General features: G+C 45.6%; 1 protein-coding gene across 1 annotated transcript in view; it reads left to right on the forward strand.

The window, feature by feature from the left end:
• LOC144690013 (protein-tyrosine kinase 2-beta-like) overlaps positions 1–27,836 on the forward strand; it is a 156,189-nt gene that overhangs the window by 32,872 nt on the left and 95,481 nt on the right. The window contains exon 2 of the mRNA XM_078557544.1: positions 24,271–24,500. Within this exon, the coding sequence (XP_078413670.1) occupies positions 24,312–24,500 (189 nt within the window). The 5' untranslated portion in view covers positions 24,271–24,311. The remainder of the gene's footprint in view (positions 1–24,270; positions 24,501–27,836) is intronic.

Below are 27,836 nucleotides of genomic sequence, written 5' to 3' on the forward strand. Positions count from 1 at the left end.
CAATTGAGGTGGGCTGGGGTGATGGGGTGTGAGGGTGAGGGCTGGAGGGCCTAACAGCTTCTAAAACAACTGGGACAAAGTCCCAGAAAACTGAGGAAGGCCTTCTAACCAGGCCACTTTGGCACGCACCTGCCCCAATGGCCATCTAGGATCTGCTTCCAGGACTGGTGGGCCCGACTCTATCCTGTCCCCGCCTCCTGGAGTCAAAATTGGGTGTAACAAGGCCCTTTAAGCCGAAGCAGGTCTACCAGTCAGGAAATTTCCTAACTTCAACTTTCTGCCTCGCTAGTGAAAATCCAGCCTCAGGCTTTGAAACTGGAGATGTTGGACCTCAGGAAGCTTGCAAGATGATCAGAGGGGCCTGTGAAGTTATCACATTCTGATGTTTTTCTGTGTGTAGTTACATACTGAAACATCATGTGTGTTACTGATATTAACAGGAGCAACTCCTGGAAATGGTAACAATATTCTTTGAGTTTCTGACTGTTTCACAGATTGGACAGGCAATGTCCCAAAGGATATTAATATTTAGAATGATCGGCCTCACTTGAAACCTTGATGACCTTTATTGCAGTGGGAGCTTTACTGTGTATCTATTCGGCGCTGTCCCTTACAGTCAGATACTGAGGCACTTGTGCCCACTTACGGCAAGACCTGGACAATGTCCAGGCTTGGGCTGGTAAGCGGCAAGTAACATTCGTGCCACAAAAGTGCCAGGCAATGACCATCTCCAACAAGAGGAATCTAACCATCGCCCCTTGACATTCAATGGCATTACCATCACTGAATCCCCCACTATCAACATTGACCAGAAACTGAACTGGACCAGCCATATAAATACTGTGGCTACAAGAGCAGGTCAGAGGTTGGGAATCCTGCAATGTGTAACTCACCTCTTGACTCCCCAAAGCCTGTCCACCATCTACAAGGCACAAGGCAGGAGTGTGATGGAGTACTCCCCACTTGCCTGGATGAGTGCAGCTCCAACAACGCTCATGAAACTCGACACCATCTAGGAGAAAGCAGCTTGCTTGACTAGCACCTTGGATGTACCTCCACCACAGGGACTCCAGCGGCTCAAGAAGGCAGCTCACCTCCACCTTCTCAAGGGCAATTAGGGATGGGCAATAAATGCTGGCCCAGCCAGGGACACCTACATCCCATGAAGGAATTTAAAAAAGGCTGAGAGGTTTGATAATGAAATAAATGCAAGTAGGTGGAATTATGATGTATCATATTTAATAATGTGAGATATGCAATCTGGGCAGGAATGAATTATTCCTTTTTGCCCAGTGACTATGATACATTTAGACTTTACAAAGTTTTGCATTGTTTTGGGGAAGTCACAGCACAGCCAATGCATATCAGAAGATCCCTGAGGTAGGAATGTTATTGGATGTATGATTGGCAGCATTGTGTAAATCCCACTGGCTGTAGCAATGCTGCCTGGAGTAGACTGGAGCTGATACTGGGCTGCTCACCCAGTTGTGTCTGCTGTTGAATTCGTCTGTCTTATCTAAAGCATGTTAACGAGACATGCGTGATTCACCACACGCGGCCTGGAAACACAGTGCCTGAATCTTTCAGCTTCTCACAGGAGGCTCAGTTAAGCTGTAGTCTCTTCAGGATCATTGGATCATTGACCTGGGATCTCTCCTGCAGCCCAGGCTCCAGAACCTGTTTCTGTACATACTGATTCTGAGGAATGTGAACCGTGCTTGCCTAAACCAGCTGCAAAGCTTGCAACACATTGCAATGGAATGAAGGCCGCACCTACCATGAGTGCAGACCTGCCTGCATTGCCTAACCATGGGAACCAGTGAGTGCCAGGACTTCAGATCGGCCTCAGTGTACACAGATTTGTCACTGATGATTGATGGGAGGAAGAGTGTGGTGCAATGGATTAACTCCAGCAGCCTACATTAGTAACTGGAAAAATGAAGAAATGAATCATTCGAAGCAACACTGAGGATTGTCTCTTGTTACATTTGGGATTTTTGTCTATTTAGCCTGGGAGGAATTTCAGAATAATTCAAATCTAAATAGTTGTCACCTAGCATTGACCTTTTGACATATAATAGAGTAAGAAAGAATCATTTTAGATGTATGGGTCTTGGAAACTATCTGTAAAAGGAATTCACTCTTTATTTCATCATTAAACTATCTGTAAAAGGAATTCACTCCTTATTTCATCATTATTGAGAGAGGCAAGATACCATCATTGAGAGTAACTTAGGGTCTATATAGAGCAACAGAGAGCAGGTATCTAATCCAATTATTTGTTGTTCCCAAGAAGTTATAATAGTTCTTTAATGGATCTCAGGTAACTTAACCAATTCTCCAGTAGCAAACATTCAAGGTGATAACTTTGTTCAGGTGGAATGATCAGGAGATCAGTTCATTTTTTAAAAATTCATTCACAGGATGTGGGCATCACTGGTTGGGCTAGTAGTTATTGCCCATCCCTAGTTGCCCTTGAGAAGGTGGTGGTGAGCTGCCTTCTTGAACCGCTGCAGTCCATGTGGTGTAGGTACGCCCACAGTGCCGTTAGGGAGGGAGTTCCAGGATTGTGACCCAACGACAGTGAAGGAACAGTGATATATTTCCAAGTCAGGATGGTGAGTGACTTGGAGGGGAACTTCCAGGTGGTGGTGTTCCCATCTATCTGCTGCCCTTGTCCTTCTAGATGGTAGTGGTTTCGGGTTTGCAAGATGCTGTCGAAGGAGCCTTGATGAATTCCTGCAGTGCATCTTGTAGACTGCTGCTACTGTGCGTCGGCGGTGGAGGGAGTGAATATTTGTTGACAATTCTGTTAATGGGTGCACCACAACATCCTGCGTTTTCTATAATGCTGCAGCTAACCTGTGCGTTCGCTTGAAAACCTGCTTTCAGCCCAGGCTCTGAGTGGTGAGATTGGGGTTGTGAACAGATTGCCTGTTGTGTAACTATTCTTGAGTTTAAGTGAAGAGGTAGAAGAGATAGAAGTAGAACGTACCGTGATGGACCCTTTTGATAACATTTTCAATGCTACAAATTTCGGATTCCAAAACAGTATTGGAAGAGCTGGAACGTGAATGTGTGCTGATTTACCTGGGGTTTGGTGTCATCCATGGATAGATCACGTGAGGCAGCACAGTGCTATTGGAACTCTGCCCTCAGTCAGTGGAGCCACCACCAGTTGGGAATGGCTCCCTTAAGAAAGCTGGTGAAAATGAGCCCATGTCTTACAGAGTTCTTTGAAAAGGTCCAAGTTACATGCTGCCCACCTAGTCAGCATTCAAACTGGCAATTGTCTAAATACTTCCTTAGCTGAGAGAGGTGAACAGAGTTGCTTTGGAGTGAGGATGATGCAACTGGTGCTGGAAGCCGCAGAATGTATTCAATACCTGAGCCAAACAGGCTGCCAACACTCCAACATGCTGTTGTCGATCAGCCAGCCTGCCTGACTAATGGCACTTGGACAGGAGGTCCAGCTGTTACTGGATGGGAGCGCTGCCACATCAGCTCTAGCTTACTCTGAGAACTCTGAATCGTACAATGCCCTGGAGTTTAGCACAACTCTGCTGGGAGTTCACAAAGGTTCAACAGCATTACCCCTTATCTTCACTTGAGTGCTCTCACCACATTAACCCTATGTCTAAGCTGCCTGAGCTTTGCTAAGTAACGCTTGCCACTGCGGGGATGCAGTGGATCTCTGTCCGTAGTTGAACAGCAAACTGCCAGAGGGTTAAACACCACAGACCCATTTTATTTTCCATTGAACTAAATGGACAGCAGAAAAAAAAAGGATTTTAAGAAAGAGAGGGGCTGTGAACAGCTGAGCAAGTGTGAAATTTCGGAAAATTCCAAGGAACGGAGAGAATTGGGAAAAACTGGAAGCCACATTTGAAAGGTAAAGGGGCTCTCAGAATGCAACATAAGATGTGACAAAGTGCAATGGGTGTACCAGCTCTGAGCAGAGAAAGAGGAGGTAGAAGCAGACACACAAACACCTTCCTCCCATCTCCCTGCACACACCTCCCCTCCCTGGTTAGTGCTGTGCCCAGCAAAGTGCCTCCTCCCACTTGAGCATTAGTCCCTCAGGCTGAAAAATGGGGCAGGTAGCTTTCTTTCTGCATGAGGTAGCGTAAGAACCCTGGGCTGGATTTTTTCTACTGAGGTGGTTCTGGCTCGGTGGACCTGCCTCGGTTTAAAGGGCCCCTGTTACAAACAATCTTCACCCTGGGAGGCAGGGACGGGACAGAATCAGGTCTGCCGACCTGGAAGTAGATCATAGGCAGCTACGTGGGCAGGCGAGTGCCAAGGCGGGCTGGTTAGAAGGCCCATCTTGGCTCTCTGGGACTTTGCCCCAGTTGATTTAGAAGCTGTTAGGCCCTCTAGCCCTCACCCCTCACACTGCCTCAAACCCCCGCCCCCACCCCCCCACATGGCCCTTGCATGGCAACTCATGCTCCTCACCCACCCATATGCCCCCTCATATCCCCTGTGCCCCCTCATTTCCCCTTATTGCCCCTCAGACTCGCATGCCTCCTCCATAGCCACTCCCTTGTATCCACCATGGGCAGACCTCAGGAACAAGGTAATAAATGTGATAAATCTTACCTGCTCTTCAAGAGCATTTACGTCTACTTCATCAATTTGGTCTCCTTATTTAAGGAAGGATGTAAATGCATTGGAGGTGGTTCAGAGGAGGTTTACTAGATTGATACCTGGATTGAGTGGGTTGTCTTATGAGGAAAGGTTGGACAGGCTGGGCTTGTTTCCACTGGAGTTTAGAAGAGTGAGGGGTGATTTGATTGAAGGTTACAAGGTCCAGAACGGCCTTGATAAGGTGGACGTGGAAAGGATGTTTCCTCTTGTGGGTGAGTCCAGAACCAGGGGTCACTGTTTTAAAATTAGGGGTCGCCCTTTTAGGACAGAGATGAGGAGAATTTTTTTCTCTAACAGGGTTGTGCGGCTTTGGAACTCTCTGCCTCAGAAGGTGGTGGGGGCGGAGTCATTGAATATTTTTAAGGCAGAGGTAGATAGATTCTTGTTAGGCAAGGGAATCAAAGGTTATTGAGGTTAGATGGGAATGTGGAAATCGAAACACAAGATCAGCCATGATCTTATTGAATGGCGGAGCAGGCTCGAGGGGCCGAATGGTCTACTCCTGATCCTATTTCTTATGTTCTTATGTTCAATGTGAGATTGGAAAATCATAAACTTCTAACAATCTAAGGAAGCTCTCACTCATACACACTTGATAGTGAAAAAAAACTCCAATTTATGATACCCATTGAAAGATTTTAAATCCCCTTCAAGTGTTCAATCTTTTATTAAAAAATAAACCTACTTCTATTCAGTAACCACTTCAAAGACAGCTGATCCTCTAAAAGCCACTTTAAACTGTCGATTGAAATGTGAAGTTATCCTCCCCTGCTGACCTAATCGGTTTTGTAGCTTTTGAAACTCAGCCCAGCATTCTTAATGACCTCAGCTTTAATAGCAGTCCTTGGGAAATGTCAACAAAGAACTCTATTGAAACTGCAGGCACAGATGGTACTGTTTTATTCTAATCTACGTCAGATGGCCTGTCAATCAAGATGCTCTAGAGGGTGCTTTTTTCACTCAACCTGATAGTTTCATCATCTGACCTCATCTCCTCTGGAGATCTTCCCTCCACAGCCTCTAACCTCATAGTCTCCCAACCTCGGACAGCCCGCTTCTACCTCCTACACAAAATCCACAAACAGGACTGTCCCGGTAGACCGATCGTGTCAGCCTGTTCCTGCCCCTTGGAACTCATTTCTTCCTATCTTGACTCTGTTCTCTCTCCCCTTCTCCAGTCTCTTTCCACCTACATCCATGATTCCTCTCACACCCTACATCGTATCAACAATTTCCAGTTCCCTGGCCCTAACTGCCTCCTCTTCACCATGGACGTCCAAACCCTCTACATCTCCATCCCCCACCGGGATGGTCTGTTGGCCCTTAGCTTCTTCTTCGAACAGAAGCCCGAACAATCCCCATCCACCACTACTCTCCTCCGTCTGGCTGAACTTGTTCTCACACTGAACAATTTCTCCTTAAACTCCTCTCACTTCCTCCAAATAAAAGGTGTGGCTATGGGTACCCACATGGGCCCCAGTGATGTCTGTCTCTTTATGGGGTATGTGGAACATTCCTTGTTCCAGTCCTACTCCGGCCCCTTCCCACAACTCTTTCTCCGGTACATCGATGATTACTTCGGTGCTGCTTCATGCTCTTGTCTGGATCTGGAAAAATGTATTAATTTTGCTTCCAATTTCCACCCCTCCATCATTTTCACATGGTCCATCTCTGACACTTCCCTTCCCTTCCTTGACCTCTCTGTCTCAATTATTGGTGATAGACAGTGCACCAATATTCATTATAAGCCTACCGACTCCCACAGCTACCTCGACTACAGCTCCTCACACCCCGCTTCCTGTAAAGACTCCATCCCATTCTCTCAGTTCCTTCGCCTCCGTCGCATCTGTTCTGATGATGCCCCGCTAGGGCCATCTGACACTTTCCAGAGGGCTTACCCTGGTCCGGCCATTAGCACATTTTGCTTTCTTAATGTCACCATTAGCACCTCCTTTAGCCGGTACCACCACCATTAACAACTCTTTGACCTTTTGTTTATGACATCTTTTGCCATCTCTCCTTTGCCTCCACCTATCGTTGGCCTTCTATCCAGCTTCACCCGTTCCACCCCCCTTAATCAGAATATATTTCACCACATCGCTACCTCCCTTTAGATCTGAAGAAGGGTCATATGGACTCGAAACATTATCTCTCTCTCCACAGATACTGTCAGACCTGCTGAGATTTTTCCAGCACTTTTTGTTTTCGTTCCAGTTTTCCAGTATCCGCAGTATTTTGCCTTTATGATAGTTTCAACCTGTATTTTTTTCAAGTTTAAAGAGCTGTGGATTTTAAAAACCTCAGATGATGACACTTGCAGCATTCCAGAATTGTTACAGTGCAGAAGGAGACCATTCAGCCCATCATGTGTGCACTGGCTCTCCGATTGAGCATTTCACCTGGTGCCATTCTCCTGCCTTTTCCCCGTAACCCTGCACATTCTCCCTTTTCAGATAACAGTCTTATTCCCTCCTGAATGCTTCAGTTGAAGTTGCCTCCACCACACTCTCAGGCAGCGGACTCCAGACCCTAACCACTTGCTGCCTGAAAACATTTTTCCTCATATCACTCTTGCTTCTCTGACCAGTTACTTTAAATCTGTGCATCTCATTCTTGATCCTGTCACGAGCGGGAACAGTTTCTCCCTATCTAATCTGTCCATACCCCTCATAATTTTGAACACCTCTATCAAATCTCCTCTCAGCCTTCTCTTCTCCAAGGAAAACAATCCCAACTTATCTTCATAACTGAAGTTCCTCATCCCTGGAACCATTCTTGTGAATCTTTTCTGTACTCTCTCCAATGCCTTCACATCCTTCCTGAAGTGTGGTGCCTAGAACTGGATGCAGTACTTTAGCTGAAGCTGAACCAGTATATGACACAAGTTCAGCGTAACCCCCTTGTTCTTGTATTCTATGCCTCTATTATTAAAGTCTAGGATACTGTATTACAAACAGAAAATGCTAGAAAATCTCAGCAGGTCTGGCAGCATCGGTGGAGAGAGAAACAGAGTTAACGTTTTGAGTCTGTATGACTCTCCTTCAGAGCTGGGATACTGTATGTTTTATTAACCTCTCTCCTAACCTGTCCTGCCGCCTTCAATCACTTATGCACATATACACCCAGGTCCCTCTGCTCCTGCACCCCCTTTAGAGTTGTGCCCCCTATTTTATATTGTCGCTCCATGTTCTTCCTACCAAAATGAATCACTTTACATTTCTCCACATTGAACTTGATCTGCCAACTATCTGTCCATTCCACCAACTTGTCTATGTCCTTAAGAAGTTCTTGACTATCCTCCTCACAGTGCACGATGTTTCCAAGTTTTGTATCACCTGTGAAACAACTCTTAACTGCTCTTCAAGAGTATTTACATCTGCTTCATCAATTTGTGACTCCCACACTATAGGTTAAGGCCATGGAACAGTGAAAATGGGGTCCGCTTGAACTCGGCATGAATTTCAAATAGCCCTGCTGAGCTTGGCATCCACCCTCCTCCCCTCACTGACAAAAATGGGACCAGTCAGAAAGGGGGCGGGACTTCCACATCCGGGACACCCCCCCCCCCATTATTTTCAGAGGTCTCTGGAGTCGGCCTGACTCGGTGAAAATCCAGCCTGAGATTGAGTGTTTTCAGGCCGATCTCAAATTGAGTTCATGTTAGTCCCATCTCGCTGCCTAATTCATATATTCATCCGAGTTTTCATGAAGAAAGGATTTTCAGATACTGAACTGATAGACACAATAAATGCATATTCTGTCAGATAAATTGCTTCACATATTACGGACCAGAAATTGGTTAATGCCTGTTTTCCAGTGCGATGGGAGACATGGGCCCGAAAATTGTGTGAAATTGGTCCTCTGGCATCACTGCCATCGCAATAACAGCATCAAGTCGTGGATGCCATTTGGCTGCCCTGGTGCAGCGAACGTGCTGGGCCTTGTCAATTTTAGTCAACTTGGACAGCACAGGTACTTCTCCACCAAGATGGAGAGGGAGAAGCAAGTGAGAGAGAGGGTACGGGCAGACCGATGGCAGCCTTCAGTGCTAACGCGGAGGCTGGTGGAGCAGTGCTGCAGTGCATTGGGGCTGGTGTTTCTAGGCGACTGTACAGCCATAAAGACAGCTTGTTGTATCTAGTCTTAACGAGTTTGTCAAACGGGTCCTGCTGCAGGTCTCTATTATTGATTTGAAATATTGAACAGAAGGATGCAGGAAGTTAGCTTTGACTAAGTACATGCCCAGCTGAAGAATGTGCTACCGCGCTGCTGTATTCAGTGTCGCTGCAGTTGTTTATAGGTGAAAGTTGGGCAAATTGCGTTGCGACCGGGATCTGCCGTTCATTAGACTTTGCCCTGTACACTTCAGTTCAAACCTTGTTGGGCTGGTGAACTGACAACGAAACAACGAAGGGGGACAGGACATCTGGGACCTCAGTGAATCTCGGGACAAACTGAGTACTTCCTGAACCGATGGGATTAAAGGATTGAGAAATAAGCAGGAAGGAGTGAGAAGGGGGGTTAATTGGAGTTGGTGAATTCCTTGTCAAATCAAGTACAGAAAGAGAAATAGAGAGAGAGAAGAAGAAACATTTGATAAAATAGAGAGAACAAAAGGGAAAGGAAAAGCAAAATTTTTTTAAAATGGCATTTTTAAAAGCTCATAAAATGAGAACGAAATGAGACGTCACAGTTAGAATTATTCGTTTTCTGGGTAAGAGGCATTGACAGGCTGTCTTTAACACTTATCGCATCACTGAAAGGTCACTTACCCTGGTAATTACTATAATTAAATTCCTGTGCGGGTTTAATGGCCGTTAATGTGTAGCAAGAGCAAGTTCTGAAAACACCTGGTCTGGTCAGGACTCTGGTCAGGAGTAGGTACACCATTAAAGGTATCTAAAAGTAGTTCTCTGAGTTACACCCATCCAGCACTAACCTTGCACGAGCAGCGTCCAGCTGGACGCTGCTCGTGCAAGGTTAGTGCTGGATGGGTGTAAATCAGAGAACTACTTTTAGATACCTTTAACGGTGTACCTACTCCTGACCAGAGTGGCTGTGCTGTTTATCCATAAATAACAGCAAGGGGCAAGCGCAAGCTCTGGCTCAATGCAATTCCCAGCCCATTCTGCATTTTCTTAACTTCATTTCTCTCTCCACAAGATGCTGTCAGACCTGCTGAGATTTTCCAGAATTTTCTGTTTCTGCACTTTTCTTTATCCCTTTCATGGGATGTGGGTGTCACTGATGAGGCCAGTATTTGTTGCCCATCCCTAATTGCCCTTGAGCTGAGTGACTTGCTAGGCTATTTCAGAGGGGCAGTTAAGAGTCAACCACATTGCTGTGGATCTGGAGTCACATGTAGGCCAGACCAGGTAAGGACAGCAGATTTCCTTCCCTAAAGGGGCATTAATGAACCGGATGGGTTTTTACAACAATTGCAAATAGTTCTCGAGACTAGTTTTATAATTCAGGATTTATTAATGGCCATCTGCCGTGGTGGGATTTGAACCCATGTCCCCTCTGGATTGCTAGCCCAGTGACATTCCCATTTTTAGAAGCTGTTAAGAGCTCTAAATTTAAATTATAAATAAGTAATTGTTGTTAGTTCACTGTCCCATTGCACCATGTCAACCTGGGTTACATTCCTGATTCCTCTCCCAACCTTCCTCACTCCGAGATGAAAGCAGGGTCTCGCTGGCTGCCAGTGGTCATCCTGTTGCCTGTTCCTTTCTCGTAAAGAATCAAATTGAAGTGGCTCAAGACTTTTGCAAAGAAGACACATTTGCACATATCAAGTTGCTGTGACAGATTGCTGATTCCAATCCCTTTGATCATCTGTTATCATTTTTCCGACTTCAAAATTCCAAATCAGAACCGTTCTGCGTCTGAGGTGAATGACACTCGGCAGATGCTGCAATGTTGCATGAAGTAACCAAATTCGATTATGCTGTGACCCATGTAGGAGCCTCATTTCAAAACGCAGAATGTTAAACTTAGGTCCTGAGGTGAATTTTGACAACAATGCACGGCTGTCTTTCAGCCGAGCGTTGATGGGCTGAATAACCTCGTCCATGTTTCTGTGGTGACCTGAAGACAAGAACAGGGAAAAACGGAAAATAATCACAACTTAACAAATTGAACTGGACCAGCCATATAAAAACTGTGGCTAAAGGAGCAGGTCAGAGGCTGGGAATCCTGCAGCGAGTAACTCACCTCCTGACTCCCCAAAGCCTGTCCACCTACTACAAGGCACAAGTCAGGAGTGTGATGGAATACTCTCCACTTACCTGGATGAGTGCAGCTCCAGCAACACTCAAGAAGCTTGAAACCACCCAATACAAAGCAGCCCACTCGATTGGCACCCCTTCCATCACCCTAAACATTCACTCCCTCCATCACCGACGCACAGTAGCAGCAGTGTGTACCATCTATAAGATGCACTGCAGAAACTCACCAAGGCTCCTTAGGCAGCACCTTCCAAACACACAATCTCTACCATCTAGAAGGACAAGGGCAGCAGATAGGTGGGAACACCACCACCTGGAAGTTCCTCTCCAAGTCACTCACCATCCAGACTTAGAAATATATCGCCGTTCCTTCACTGTAACTGGGTCAAAATCCTGGAACTCCCTCCCTAACAGCACTGTGGGTGTACCTACACCACATGGACTGCAGCAGTTCAAGAAGGCAGCTCACCACCACCTTCTCAAGGGCAACTAGGGATGGGCAATAAATGCTGGCCCAGCAAGTGAAGCCTACATTCCAAGGACAAATTTTAAAAATGAAGCTTTCATTCTACCATGTCCTTCCTGTTCACAACAGTTGAGCACCCCATCCCTCCCTCTCCCCCAAACACATGAGGCAGTCTGCAGGGGCCACCTATGTCAAAAAATTGACCAAGACGACAATTGCTTTGATTTTTCTCTGCAGAGGGGTTATTAGCAGGACTAGGTTTAGATCTCTCATTGGACAATAGGGCATCTTTGAGTGGAGTGTTAAAGTAGATATCCTTGTAGATATCAGATACACTCTGTTTGGACTTAACTCAATACTTAGGTGTCGACACTGACTTCTTCTGTACCTGAGGAGTCGCGAATGGTGCTGAACGTTGTGCAATCATCAGCGAACACCCCCACTTCTGACCTTATGATGGAAGGATGGTCATTGATGAAGCAGCTGAAGATGGTTGGGCCGAGGACACTACCCTGAGGAACTCCTGCAGTGATGTCCTGGAGCTGAGGTGATTGACCTCCAACAACCACAGTCATTGTCCTTTGTGCTAGGTATGACTCCAACCAGAGGAGAGTTTTCCCCCTGATTCCCATTTAATCCAGCTTTGCTAGGGCTCCTTGATGCCACACTCGGTCAAATGCTGCCTTGATGTCAAGGGCAGTCACTCTCACCTCACCTCGGGAGTTCAGCTCTTGTGCCAAGATTTGGTACAAGTCTGTAATGAGATCAGAAGCTGAGTGACCCTGCGGAACCCACACTGAGCAGGTAATTGCTGAGTAAGTGGTGCTTGATAGCACTGTTGATGACACCTTCCATTACTTGGCTGATGATTGAGAGGAGGCTGATGGGACAGTAATTGGCCGGGTTGGATTTGCCCTGCTTTTTGTGTTACCTGGGCAATTTTCCACATAGCTGGGTAGATGCCAGTGTTGTAGCTGTACTGGAACAGCTTGGCTGGGGCTCAGCAAGTTCTGGAACACAAGTCTTAAGGGCGCATAACCTTTGCAGTACCCAGTGCCTTCAGCCATTTCTTGATATCACGTGGAGTGAATCATATTGGCTGGAGACTGGCATCTGTGATGCTGGGAACCTCCGGAGGAGGCCAAGATGGATTATCCACTTGACACTTCTGGCTGAAGGTTGTAGCAAAGACTTCAGCCTTATATTTTGCACTGATGTGCTGGGCTCCTCCATCATTGTGGATGGGGATATTTGTGGACCCTCCTCCTCCAGTGCGTTGTTTAATTGCCCACCACCATTCACGACTTGATGTGGCATTACTGCAGTTCAAAACTGGGCATCCATGAGGCACTGTGGGCCATCAGCAGCAGCAGAATTGTACCCAACTACAATCTGTAACCTCATGGCCAGGCATATCCCCCACTCTACCATTACCATTAAGCCAGGGGATCAACCCTGGTTCAGTGAAGAGTGCAGGAGGGCATGCCAGGAGCAGCACCAGGCATACCTAAAAATGAGGTGTCAACCTGGTGAAGCTACAACACAGGAAGTGGGGAAAGTGAGCTTGAGAATGGGATGGAGATTAATATTTGTCAAGTGAGTGGAACTTTATTTCTGACTGAAGAACAGATGCCAATTAACTTGACCCTGACTATTCTCTACATTATTCTCTCCATAATAAAACGTGGACAAAATAAAATGAAAGTTCATATGTCAGGAAGGTGTTGTTTCCTCGTGAATTCTGCACTGTTGCCATCTGATAATGTGATGCCATGTGATTGGCTGCTCACAGTTACCAACAGAGACTTTGGAAACTCCAGGGTCCACTCATGATTGTTTTTCACAAAACAATAGAAGTGTTATTAGAAAGATCAGCTTGACAGGGTGTGAATCAAAGACATCCCACATTGAATTGAACCTCATACATCTCCAGACAAACCAACCCCACCAATTCATAAATCAAGAGACAGAACCTTAAACATCAAAAAGATTTGGTGTAAAATCATGCCAAAGCAATATCGATTGACCTTTGGTTTGTAAACTTCATTGCTGGTTTATTTACTCTCTAGGTTAGAGCTCTTTGCAAAAATTATGGGTGGGATTTAATGCCCTCGCCTGTGGTGAGTTTGGTGATGGGGGTGTCATAGGCGGGTGGGTGGCAGGTGGAGGGTCCATTACCTCTCACCCTCACCCTGATTCAGTCCGTGGTAGGAAAGCTGTGGATTGTTTTCCCACTCTGCCACCAATTGAAGCCCTTAAAGTGGGCAGTTAATGCAGACTAAAGCTGCTCATCCTACAGTACTGGGTTGGGGGCAGGGTGCACACCATTGGGAGAGATTGATAAGCAAGTTGTTGGATCCTGGTTACAGTTTATTGGGACTTATGGATCCAGTTTGCACACTTGTTTTTGGGGTGGCTGAGTTGGTACAATAGACAGAGTAGGTCAGTAGACACTTCTTAGGTGGAACACATCCTGTTTATTTAGAAAGGTATTCAACAGCTACGCTTGTCTCTACACTACAGACTCTAACTATAGACTACTGACCACTGAGGTAGCCCGCACCACTCTTCTACTGGAAACTTAGATCATGTGATCTTCCAATGTAACAATAGATTACCACACAAGTCCTGTCAGGTTTGCTTGTGACCTCTCGGTGGTGGAGAAGGGTGGGGAAGTGGGTCCCTCCTCAAAGAAATTCAGTGCCCGCTGGAGAGACCCAGTTCCGGGAAGGGGAGCATGTGCAGAGAGCCACCCCCTGCCCTTTTCTCCAAACCCCATTCGCCAGCAATGCCCAGCCCAAAACCCCTGCCTCACATACGCTGTTCACAATATATATCAAAGATTTGGATGAGGGAACCAAATGTAATATTTCCAAGTTTGCTGACGACACAAAACTTGGTGGGAATGTGAGTGATGAGAAGGGTGTTAAGAGGCTTCAAGGCAATTTAGACAAGTTGAGTGAGTGGCCAAATACATGGCAGATGCAGTATAACGTGGATAAGTGTGAAGTTATCCAATTTGGTAGGAAAAACAGAATGGCAGAGTGTCATTTAAACGGTGACAGGTTGGGAAATGTTGATGTACAAAGGGACCTGGGTGTCCTTGTACACCAATCACTGAAAGCAAGCATGCAATGCAGCAAGCAGTTAAGAAGGCAAATGGTATGTTGGCATTCATTGCGAGAGGACTTGAGTACAGGAGCAGGGATGTCTTACTGCAGCTGTACAGGGCCTTGGTGAGACCACACCTGGAGTATTGTGTGCAGTTTTTGTCTCCCTACCTAAGAAAGGATATACTTGCCATAGAGGGAGTGCAGCGAAGGTTCACCAGACTGATTTCTAGGATAGCAGGATTGTCGTATAAGGAGTGATTGGGTCGACTAAGCCCTGTATTCACTGGAGTTTAGAAGAATGAGGGGGGTTCTCATTGAAATGTGTAAAATTCTGACAGGGATGGACAGACTGGATGTAGGGATGATGTTTCCTCTGGCTGGGGGGGTCTAGAACAAGGGGTCACAGTCTCAGGATACGGGGTAGACCATTTAGAACTGAGCTGAGGAGAAACTTCTTCACTCAGAGGGTGGTGAACCTGTGGAATTCTCTACCACAGAGGCAGGGTAGGCTGAGTCACTGAATATATTCAAGGAGGAAATAGATTTCTAGACTGTAAAGGCATCAAGGGGCATGGGGAGAGAGTGGGAGTACAGCGTTGAGATAGTGAATCAACCAAGATCATATTGAATGGTGGAGCAGGCTCGAAGGGCCGAATGACCTACTCCTGCTCCTATTTTCTATATTCCTACGTACCTTACTCCCAAGACCTAACAATGATCCCTGATGAAGGCCCAAGTGTATCACTAGCAGCAGCAGCCACCACCAGCCTCTGATTAGCCAAAAGCTCTTGGGGGCGGGATTTCCACCCTACTGAGGGAAGTGGAGCAAATGAAAGCCCCCCATGGAGCCTTGAGCTCCAGTGACAGGATTCCCACTGCCAACTAGGTACTTAATTCCATGAGGGCTCCCGGAGATCAAGTCAGCGGTGGTCCCAACGATCTTGGTGATGGATGTTGGGTTCCCTCCAGCCTGTAGACACAGAGAGATACCACCAGGGAGAGTAATGCACACGGAGAAAGTGAAGCAGCATGGGACAGCTAGAGAGAAAGAGAGAGAGGGTGAGTAAGAGAGTTAGGCAGATGGAGAGATAGGCTGTAGATGAGTGATTGACTGTCAGATAACTGACTTTGTCTTGTGTCCTCTAAGCAGTGTGAGAGCGCAGTGCTGGAAAAGGTTCCAGACACGAGCGGATGATTCAAATATTGGATGGTGTTGGACTTTATAGGGTGAAGGGGTGAGCTGTACTTGGGCACAAAGGAGGAAGCAGAGAGAAGGGTAGCTGAGGTAGATCAGGGGTTTATGAGGTGGATGGACTTTCTGTTTTACAGGCCGTTCTCTCTGACAGTATCAAACCAATGATTCTGGGTAATGATGCTGTTACATGTGCAGAAGCTCTTGTATAAGCAATCACACTGGATGTGGATGCTTGTGAAAAATTGTGAGATCTCAGGGCTCACTTGTCAGGTGACAACAGAAACTTAATTTCCCTCACAAACCATGTGATAAATTTGTGGGAGTTGGCAAGTCTGCATCATCACATCACCATCTTTGAGAGGTTATTGTCTGCTGTACGGAGATTTACAATGCCAGGATCTTCATGCAATAACTGACAAACTACTAGCCACAAGTTATGTGGAATTACAGAGAATATTTTTAATTTATTCGTTCATGGGATGTGGGTGTCACTGGCTGGGCCAGCATTTATTGCCCATCCCTAGTTGCCCTTGAGAAGGTGGTGGTGAGCTGCCTTCTTGAACCGCTGCAGTCCATGTGGTGTAGGTACACCCACAGTGCTGTTAGGGAGGGAGTTCCAGGATTTTGACCCAGTGACACTGAAGGAACGGCCGATATATTTCTAAGTCAGGATGGTGAGGGACCTGGAGGGACCTGGAGGGAAACCTCCAGGTGGTGGTGTTCCTATGTGTCTGCTGCCCTTGTATTCTAGGTGGTAGTGGTCGTGGGTTTGGAAGGTGCTGTCTAAGGAGTCTTGGTGAATTCCTGCAGTGCATCTTGTAGATGGTACACACTGCTGCTATTGTGTGTCGGCGGTGGAGAGAGTGAGTTTGTGGATGTGGTGCCAATCAAGTGGGCTGCTTTGTCCTGGATGGTGTTGAACGTCTTGAGTTGTGGGAGCTGCACTCATCCAGGCAAGTGGGGAATATTCCATCACACTCCTGACTTGTGCCTTATAGATGGTGGACAGGCTTTGGGGAGTCAGGAGGTGAGTTACCCATCTTAGGATCCTAGCCTCTGACCTGCTCTTATATCTACAGTATTTATATGGCTGGTCCAGTTCAGTTTCTGGTCAATGGTAGTCCCCAGGATGTTGATAGTGGGGGATTCAGTGATGGTAACGCCATTGAATGTCAAGGGGCGATGGTTAGATTCTCTCTTGTTGGAGATGGTCATTGACACTTGTGTGGTGCAAATGTTACTTGCCACTTGTCAGCCCCGAGACTGGATACTGTCCAGGTCTTGCTGGATATGGACATGGACTGCTTCAGTACCTGAGGATTCACTGAACGCTGCTTGAGTACACATAGTGTTTAAAACGGGGTTTAGGTGAAGGGGAGCACTATAAATTAATTAAGAAAAATAAACTTAATTAACACAATAAATACGAGTGTAAATAGTGTGGTGTGTCAGGGCTGCAGGAAACCCCTGGATGCCATTTCAATCTATGGCAACCACATCTGTAGTAAGTATCTGTGGCTTGAGGATCTTCGGCTCGGAGTTAATGAGCTGGAGGCCAAGCTGACTTTGTAATGCATGGGGAGGGGGAAAGTTACCTGGACACTGTTCCAGAAGGCAGAGCTCCAGGTCGACAGTGTCAAGACCCTACGGACTTTACCTTTCATTTTATAACGCCAATCTTCCAAAGCCCATCTCTGCAGAGAGATTCTGTCTGTTTGTCCTTTGTTTGTCTGTGTGCACACGCGCGCGGGTATGTGTGTGTGTGTGTGTGTGTACTGGGGGAATTCTTTAGGAAGAGATAGATAGTTATACTTCTCAGTTACAATTGTGTGTTAACCAGTACTTGCAACTTGTTAAAAGAAGTTCTTTTTTAAAATAAATGAATCATTCTGAGTTTTTGAAAGAAACCTGGTCAGGGTCTCTTTTCTTCTGGGTATTAGAGGTATAGGTACACAATGGCCATTTTGGTGAGAAAATTAAACATTTAAATTAACGCCACAACCTGCGGAGTCGTGGGGCTGGATAATTCGTGCACTCCTCCCAGCCCGGCCCTAACAACTAGCCTCAATATTGGGGAAATGGGGGTTGTACTGTTGGAACTGACTTCACCCAAACCGTGCCAGACCAGTGTTCTAGTGAGCCGTATAACTAGGGGAGTAAGGAGGACTTTAAACTAAATAGAGGGGAGATGGGATCATGTAGGGGAAGATTGAGTAAATTAGAGGGAAATGACAAGACAATAGATCAAGGTGGCAATAAAGATAATGATAATCAGAGTGCAGCAGGAAGGGACAGTGATTGCAAACTTAAGAGTGTGTCAGCAGATACAGCCAGAGTTTACAAAAAAAAGTTTAAAATCTGAATTAAGGGCTCTGCATCTGAATGTCTGCAGCATTCGCAATAAAGCAGCTGAATTGTCAGCTCAAACAGAAATTCATATGTATGACCTGATAGCCATCACAGAGACATGGTTACAAGGAAACCAAAACTTGGACCTGAGTATCCAAGGGTATGTGACATTCAGGAAGGACAGGAAGCTAGGAAAGGTGGTGGGGTAGCTCTGTTACTTAAAGAGGTCAGTAGTACTGTAGTGAGAGATTATCTAAAAATCAAGATGCAGGATCAGTTTGGGTGGAACTAAGAAACAACAAGGGGCAGAAAACATTGGTGAGAGTTGTTTATAGGCAACCAAACAGCAGTGGTAATGTAAATCATGGTATAAAGCAGGGAATTAGAGGTGTTGGGAGCAAGGGTACTACAGTAATCGTGGGGGATTTCAATCTACATATAGACTGGGGTAAACCTAATTAGTACTAATTTTGTGGGGGACGAGTTCTTGGAATGTATGTGAGATGGTTTTCTAGAACAGTATGCTGAGGAAGCAACTAGGGAATGGGTTATTTTAGGTCTAGTATTGTGCAATGAAAAAGGGCTAATTAATAATCTTGTAGAGGAGCCTTTAGGAAAAAGTGACCATAATGTGGTAGAATTTTATATAGTTTGAAGTTGTTCAGTCAGAAACTAGGGTCTTAAATCTAAACAAAGCAAATTATGAAGGTATGAGGGACAAATTGGCTATGGTGGATTGGGAAACTACATTAAAAAGTGTGAGGGTTGGCAGGCAATGGCTAACATTTAAAGAATTAATACATTGTTTACAACAAAAATACATTCCTTTAATGCACAAAAACCCAGAAAGGAAAAAGTGTTCCAACTGTGGTTGATGAAACGGAAACAAGGACTGCACTAGATCAAAGGAAGAGTCATATAGATTTGCCAAAAAAATTGAAAGCCTCAGAACTGGGGGCATTTTGGAATTCTGAAAAGGAGGATCAAGAAAAAGATTAAGGGGGAAATAGAATATGAGAGTAAGCTTGCAAGACACTTAAAAATAGACAATAAAATTTCTAAAACAAAAACAGAATTACCTGGAAACACTCAGCAGGTCTGGCAGCATCGGTGGAGAAGAAAAGAGTTGACGTTTCAAGTCCTCATGACCCTTCAACAGAACTGAGTGTAGTTAGGAGAGGGGTGAAATATAAGCTGGTTTAAGGTGGGGGGGCGGGGGGGGGGGGGAGAGAAGTTGAGGGTGGGGTGGTTGTAGGGATAAGCAAGCAGTGATAGGAGCAGATAATCAAAAGATGTCACAGACAAAAGGATCAAAGAGGTGTTGAAGGTGGTGATATTATCTAAGAAAAGTGCTAATTAAGAATGGATGACAGGACACTCAAGGTACAGCTCTAGTGGGGGTGGGGTGGAAAGACTGACAAGGTATTAGTTGTAGATTTAAAAATAATGGAAATAGGTAGGAAAAGAAGAATCTATATAAATTATTGAAAAAAAAAGGGAGGGGGAAGAAACGGGGTGGGGATGGGGGGCGGGGGAGTTTAAAATCTAAAGTTGTTGAATTCAATATTCAGCCCGGAAGGCTGTAAAGTGCCTAGTCGGAAGATGAGGTGCTGTTCCTCCAGTTTGCGTTGGGCTTCACTGGAACAATGCAGCAAGCCAAGGACAGACATGTGGGCAAGAGAGCAGGGTGGAGTGTTAAAATGGCAAGCGACAGGGAGGTTTGGGTCTTTCTTGCGGACAGACCGCAGGTGTTCTGCAAAGCGGTCGCCCGGTTTGCGTTTGGTCTCTCCAATGTAGAGGAGACCCCATTGGGAGCAACGAACGCAGTAGACGAAGTTAGGGGAAATGCAAGTGAAATGCTGCTTCACTTGAAAGGAGTGTTTGGGCCATTGGACGGTGAGGAGAGAGGAAGTGAAGGGGCAGGTGTTGCATCTTCTGCGTGGGCATGGGGAGGTACTATAGGTGGGGGTTGAGAAGTAGGGGGTGATGGAGGAGTGGACCAGGGTGTCCCGGAGGGAACGATCCCTACGGAATGCCGCCAGGGGGGATGAAGGGAAGATGTGTTTGGTGGTGGCATCATGCTGGAGTTGGCGGAAATGGCGGAGGATGATCCTTTGAATGCGGAGGCTGGTGGGGTGATAAGTGAGGACAAGGGGGACCCTATCATGTTTCTGGGAGGGAGGAGAAGGCGTGAGGGCGGATGCGCGGGATATGGGCCGGACACGGTTGAGGGCCGTGTCAATGACCGTGGGTGGAAAACCTCGGTTAAGGAAGAAGGAGGACATGTCAGAGGAGCTGTTTTTGAAGGTAGCGTCATCTGAACAGATGCGACGGAGGCGAAGGAACTGAGAGAATGGGATGGAGTCCTTACAGGAAGCGGGGTGTGAGGAGCTGTAGTCGAGGTAGCTGTGGGAGTCGGTAGGCTTGTAATGGATATTGGTGGACAGTCTATCATCAGAAATTGAGACAGAGAGGTCAAGGAAGGGAAGAGAAGTGTCAGAGATGGACCATGTGAAAATGATGGAGGGGTGGAGATTGGAAGCAAAATTAATAAATTTTTCCAGGTCCCGACAAGAGCATGAAGCAGCACCGAAGTAATCATCGATGTACCGGAGAAAGAGTTGTGGGAGGGGGCCGGAGTAGGACTGGAACAAGGAAAGTTCCACATACCCCATAAAGAGACAGACATAGCTGGGGCCCATGCGGGTACCCATAGCCACACCTTTTATTTGGAGGAAGTGAGAGGAGTTAAAGGAGAAATTGTTCAGTGAGAGAACAAGTTCAGCCAGACGGAGGAGAGTAGTGGTGGATGGGGATTGTTCAGGCCTCTGTTCAAGCAAGAAGCTAAGGGCCCTCAGACCATCCTGGTGGGGGATGGAGGTGTAGAGGGATTGGACATCCATGGTGAAGAGGAAGCGGTTGGGGCCAGGGAACTGGAAATTGTTGATGTGACGTAAGGTGTCAGAGGAATCACGGATGTAGGTGGGAAGGGACTGGACAAGGGGAGAGAGAAGGGAGTCAAGATAATGAGAAATGAGTTCCGTGGGGCAGGAACAGGCTGACACGATCGGTCTGCCAGGACAGTTCTGTTTGTGGATTTTGGGTAGGAGGTAGAAGCGGGCCGTCCGAGGTTGGGCGACTATCAGGTTGGAAGCTGTGGGAGGAAGATCTCCAGAGGAGATGAGGTCAGTGACAGTCCTGGAAACAATGGCTTGATGTTCTGTGGTGGGGTCATGGTCCAGGGAGAGGTAGGAGGAAGTGTCTGCGAGTTGACGCTCAGCCTCCGCGAGGTAGAGGTCAATGCGCCAGACAACAACAGCACCACCCTTGTCAGCGGGTTTGATGACAATGTTGGGGTTGGACCTGAGAGAACGGAGTGCAGTGAGTTCAGAGAGAGACAGATTAGAGTGGGTGAGAGGAGCAGAGAAATTGAGACGGCTAATGTCACGCCGACAGTTCTCAATGAAAAGATCAAGAGAAGGTAAGAATCCAGAGGGAGGGGTCCAAGTGGAGGGAGAATATTGGAGGTGGGTAAAAGGATCCGTTGAACTGGGAGAGGACTCCTGCCCAAAGAAGTGAGCACGGAGACGAAGACGGCGGAAGAAGAGTTCAGCATCATGCCGAGCCCGAAATTCATTAAAATAAAATTTCTATGGGTATGTAAAAAGGAAAAGATTAGCAAAAACAAACTGGATCCTTTACAGGCGGAGTCTGGAGAATTTATAATGGGGAATACGGAAATGACAGAGAAACTAAACAAATACTTTGTGTCTGTTTTCACAGAGGAAAATACTAAAAACCTGTAGGGGGTGGTGGTGTGTGTCAGTTTCACCTCTGACTTCTGAGCGGTCCGAATCGGTCCCACTCCCTGGGTTCTAGACCTTGGACTTATTTGGGGGTTGTGACAAAGTGCAGCAGACAACTGGTTTTGGTGCAAGAAAAACTGGGTTTATTGAAGTCACAAATGAATTTATAACATTAGGATTACACTGAGATTATACAGACTTACAAAGTACATTGATTAAGAATGGGGAACACACGGCATAACGAGGGAAAATCATGCTACTAATCCCCTTACACTTGTCCCACCCCCAAAACCTAACTAAATTGAACTAGGAGAGATCAGGGATCCTGCTCACTAACTAGGGTTCCTTGGCAGTTTGAAATCCAGCCAGGTAAGCCAGTTGCAGTTTTGGGGTACACTCTTTGTGTCCTCTGGGGCCTGCCGTCCCCACATGGTCCTGGTCTGTGGAATCTGTGAAGGTTCTTCAGTTGGGTGAAGGACACGATTGTGGGTGGTCGATCTTTGTGGAGGGCTGCGGTTGTGGCCTTGTTGTCTTCGGTTGAACCTGCCACCCTGTGCCCCTCGCCGTGATGTTGCCTGCGGGCCTGAAAACCTCCAGATCTTCTTGCTTAAACTCTGTTTCAACTGCTCCCAACTGCTCACTGCCCTGCTAGCTGGTTTCCCTCTCTCTCTCCTTCGTAACTGACTGCCCAGTTATACTGTCTTTTGAATTTCTTATCGGAAACCAAATCAAGGTTAGTTCTTTGTTTGACTTTGTGGGCTTCCTTAGGTGATTGTTGTCTCGTTGTTTTTAATGGGTTCGCATGATGTTTATCTTGTCTTCCTGCATAGTAACTAGTTTTGAACTGAAAGCCATTGTATATGTGGAGTATTGATGGGTTCACATAATTGAATTGATTGTGCCTTTGATTATTTATCAGTTTCGTGCGAGGTGAAGTCTTTCTTTGGGTTGATTGTATTAAAGGGAAGAATGCGTATTCTGTCTCCTCTCATTGTCTGGTTTCAGGCTAAACAATCCACGCTGAACTCAATAAGCCCGGGCATGTGCAGCCCCAGGACTTCATGGGCCCAGCCTCCTGTCTGCAGGGTTTTACACTTAACTCAGCAGTTTAAAAGTCCAAAAGTCACATCCTTGTTGATGATATGAAAAATGTGGGAATTTTGAGAACCCTTCAAACCTCCCAGAAAAATGGAGAATCAAGGGTCTAGTGTAAATGCGGAACTGTTAAGATATTAATATAACATTATATATTAATATCAGGAAAAATGTATGCAGTACCTTACAAGAACTTTCGTGTTAGGGATTTTGTCCTGTCCCTTGACGTTGCAGATAGACCTTCGAACATCAAAGGTGGAATGCACCAAGTTGCATTACGTGATGGTGCTAGGTTCTCCGTGCCTCACAGACGTGGAGAAGTGATGTGAGAACCATGGCCTTGTAGACTTTGGAGAGAGAGAATGGGGTTTGTCTCAAAACACAGATCAAAGCCTCTGGGTGAGCCTACTGAACGCTGAGCTGGCTTTAGTCATTGAGGGAGTCTCAGGGTAAGGGTCATTTAGGACTGAGTTGAGAAGTTTCTTCACTCAAAGTGTTGTGAATCTTTGGAATTCTCTATTTCAGTGGGTTGTGGATGCTCCATCAGTGAATATCTTTGAGGCTGAGGTAGATTTTTGGTCTTTCATGGAATCAAGGAATATGGGAAGTGACAGGAAAATGGAGTTGAAGCTGAAGATCAGCCATGATTGTATAGAATGGTGAACAGGCTCGATGGGCTGAATGTCCTACTCCTGCTTCTATTTCTTATGTTCTTATGAAGGGCAATTCATATCCAATGTGGTTGTGTTGGAGAGGATGCTCCCAAGATAGCAGGGCCTCTGAACTGAGTTGAGGGGTGCATTGTTAACTGTGACAATGTGATCTTGGAGTTTGTGTATTATGTGGCCAGAAATATTGCACCTTTGATGGTGAAAGGGCTTTTCTCCCATCAGTTCCCAGAGGCTTTATCATTTTCCTTCATGAAGGTAAACTGTAAAGCAGGTAGCACCTTGTCCACAGGTGTGAGACACAAAATGATCAATAACCAGAGGACATAGATTTAAGGTAAGGGGCAGGAGGTTTAGAGGGGATGTGAGGAAGAATTTTTTCACCCAGAGGGTGGTGGGAATCTGGAACTCACTGCCTGAAAGGGTGGTAGAGGCAGAAACCCTCATAACATTTAAGAAGTATTTGGATGTGCACTTGCGATGCCATGGTATACAAGGCTATGGGCCTAGTGCTGGAAAATGGGATTAGAATAGTTAGGTACTTGTTTGACCAGCGCAGACTCGTTGGGCCGAAGGGCCTTTTTCTGTGCTGTAGACCTTTATGACTCTTAAAAAAAAGTACTTTCTGTGTTTGTTTGTTATATTCTGTTTTCAAAATGAGCTCTGTTTTAATGTATAATAATCTTTTATTTTCCCAGGTTAGTGATGGTGTTTTCTCAGGAAACCTGAAGTTTTTAAAATGACAGGTGACCAAAACCCCCTGGAAACGTGGGTTGATGCCACAACTCACGCCCTGTGCATTAACTCCGAGAAACCAAAGGAAGGACAGGCCACGAAGATCCTTAAAGTCTGTTTCTGCAGTAACACCAGTATCAACCTTGGCAAAAACTTCAAGTTAGTAAAATGCAGCCACACAACAGAAATCAGGGTAAGGTTCAATAACTGATTCTCTAACCAAGATTTACAAATATGTTACCAGAATTGAGAGGATGCAACTAGCAGGAAAGACGGAACAGGCAGGGATTCAGTTCTCTGGGGAAGAGAAAACAAAGAGGTGAACTGACAGAGGGCTTTAAAATGATGAAAGGGTTTTGATAGGATGGATGTGGCGAAATTGTTTCCACTTGTGAGCCAGTCTTAAAAACAGTGGCCATTTATAAAAAATAATCACTAATGGATCAAAAATTGAATTTAGGAGGGATTTGTTTGCACAGGAAGTGGTGAGAACGTGGAACTCACTGTCACAGGGAATGGCTGAAGCCAATGGAAATGATGCATGAGAAGGGAGGCTTGTTGAGTCCGTGAGGGACTAGGGGAGGAAAGGATTGTGCGGCAGGGGGATCAGCGATTAGAGCGGGAGGCTAGTGTGGAATGTGAACACTGGTACAGACCTGCTGGGCTAAATGGCCTCTTCCTGTGCTGGACATTCGATGGAATGTAATTTTGCCACCAGGCCCGGTTCAGTAACTATACTGGTGCCAAATTAAAAAATGAAATATCTGTAGCTCATCCTTCCACACTTACCAATTTTGCAAACATGTAGAATTCTTTCATAGAAACGTAGAAACTAGGAGCAGGAGTAGGCCATTCAGCCCTTTGAGCCTGCTCCATTCATTCAGTATCATCATGGCTGATCCCCTATCTCAACGCCATATTCCTGCTTTTTCTCCACACCTCTTGATGCCCCTAATATCCAAAATATTATCAATTTCTTTCTTGAATATACTCAGTGACCCGGCCTCCACAGCCTCCTGTGGTAGAGAATTCCACAGGTTGACCACCCTCTGAGTGAAGAAATTTTTCCTCATCTCAGTCCTAAATGGCCTGCCCCACATCCTGAGACTGTGGCCCCTGGTTCTAGACTCCCCAGCCAGGGGAAACATCCTCCCTGCATCCAGTCTGTCTAGCCCTGTTAGAATTTTATATGTTTCAATCAGATCCCCTCTCATTCTTCTAAACTCTAGTGAAGACAGGCCCAGTCGAACCAATCCCTCCTCATACGACAGTCCTGCCATCCCCGGTATCAGCCTAGTGAACCTTCACTGCACTTCCTCCATGACAAGTATATCCTTTCTTAGGTAGGGAGACCAAAACGGCACGCAATACTCCAGGTGTGGTCTCATCAAGGCCCTGTATAACTGTAGTAAGATATCCCTACTCCTGAACTCAAATCCTCTTGCAATGAAGGCCAACATACCATTTGCCTTCCTAATTGCTTGCTGCACCTGCCTGTTTACTTTCATTGACTGGTTTACAAGGACACTCAGATCCCTTTGTACATCCACATATTGCCAATATATCGCCATTTAAATCATACTCTGCCTTTCTGTTTTTCACACCGAAATGTATAACTTCACATTTATCCACGTTATACTGCATCTGCCATGTGTTTTCCCACACACACAACTTGTCTAAATTGCCCTGAAGACTCCTTGCATCCTCCTCACAACTCACAACCCCGCCCAGTTTTGTGTTATCAGCAAACTTGGAAATATTGCATTTGGTTCCCTCATCCAAGTCATTTATATATATCATGAATAGCTGGGGCCCAAGCACTGATCCCTGTGGTACCCCATTAGCCTGCCACCTGGAAAAAGACCCATTTATTCCCACTCTCTGTATCTGGTCTGTCAACCAATTCTCGATCCATACCAGTATATTAGCCCCGATCCCATGTGCTATAATTTTGCCCACTAGCCTCTTATGTGGGACCTTATCAAAAGCCTACTTGAAATCCAAATACACCACATCCACTGGTTCTCCCTTATTTATTCTATGAGTTACATCCTCAAAAAACTCCAGTGGATTAGTTAAGTATGATTTCCCTTTCGTAAACCCATGCTGACTTTGTCTAATCCCGTTAATGCTTTCCAAGTGTTCTGTTACCACGTCTTTTATAACAGACTCTAGCATTTTCCCCACTACTGATGTTAGGCTAACTGATCTGTAATTCCCTGTTTTTCTCTCTCCCTCCATTTTTAAATAGCAGGGTTACATTTGCCACCCTCCAATCTGTAGGAACTGCTCCAGAGTCTATAGAATTTTGGAAGATGACCACCAATGCATCCAATATTTCCAGGGTCACTTCCTTTAGTACTCTGGGATGTAGATTATCAGGCCCTGGGGATTTTTCAGCCTTTAACCCCATTAATTTCTCCAGCACCATTGTTTTTTACTAATACTGATTTGCTTCAATTCCTCCCTCTCACTAGACCCTTGGTTCCCTAATATTTCTGGGAAATTATTTGTGTCCTCTTTTGTGAAGTTAGAACCAAATATGTGTTCAATTCTTCTGCCATTTCTTTGTTCCCCATTATAATATCTCCCATTTCTGTTTGTCTTTGCTAATCTTTTTCTCTTCACATACTTATAGAAGCTTTTACAGTCAGTTTTTATGTTCCCTGCAAGTTTACTCTCATACTCCATTTTCCCCTTCTTGATCAATCTTTTTATTCTCAACTGCTCCCAATCCTTAGGCTTGCTGCTTTTTCTGGCAATTTTATAGTCTCCTCTTTGGATCTAATATTATCCCTAATTTCTTTTGTAAGCCATGATTAAGCCACCTTTCCTGTTTTATTTTTGAGCCAGATAGGAATGAATCATTGTTGTAATTCATGCATACGATCCTTAAATATTAGCCATTGCCTATCCACTGTCATCCATTTTAGTAAGGTTCTCCAATCCATCATTGCAAACTCGTGTCTCATACCCTCGTAGTTCCCTTTATTTAGATTCAGGACCCTAGTTTCAGATCCAACTTCTTCACTCTCCATCCTAATGAACAATTCTATCATTTTATGGTCGCTCTTCCCCAAGGGACCCCACACAACAATATTGTTAATTAATCCTTTCTCATTGCACAATACCCAATCCAGGATAGCCTGCTCTCTAGTTGGTTCCTAAAAAACCATCACGTACACACTCCAGGAAATCTTCCTCCACAGTATTATTGCTTGGTATTAGTATTATTCCTTCCATTTGAAAAACAAATGGTCACTTAGTAGTACAGAATTGAGTAGTGCTGAAAAAAGAGACATACTATCAAAACTTTCATCTTACACTTACCAAGATGGTTCACAAGAAATACTAACAGTAAAGAGAACAACAATTTACACTGCAATTTAAGATTATCTGTTGGGCTTGTAGTGTGACTCACTTATGCATGCTAGAAGCCATATATATATTCATAAACAAGACCCTGTCCTTTACAGACAGAGGAGCATGTCCACACTTTGCACCTTTTTCAACTAAACAAAAGCTTGGG

Source organism: Cetorhinus maximus, chromosome 14 (assembly GCF_964194155.1).
Source record: "Cetorhinus maximus chromosome 14, sCetMax3.hap1.1, whole genome shotgun sequence".
NCBI classification, from domain to species: Eukaryota; Metazoa; Chordata; class Chondrichthyes; order Lamniformes; family Cetorhinidae; genus Cetorhinus; species Cetorhinus maximus.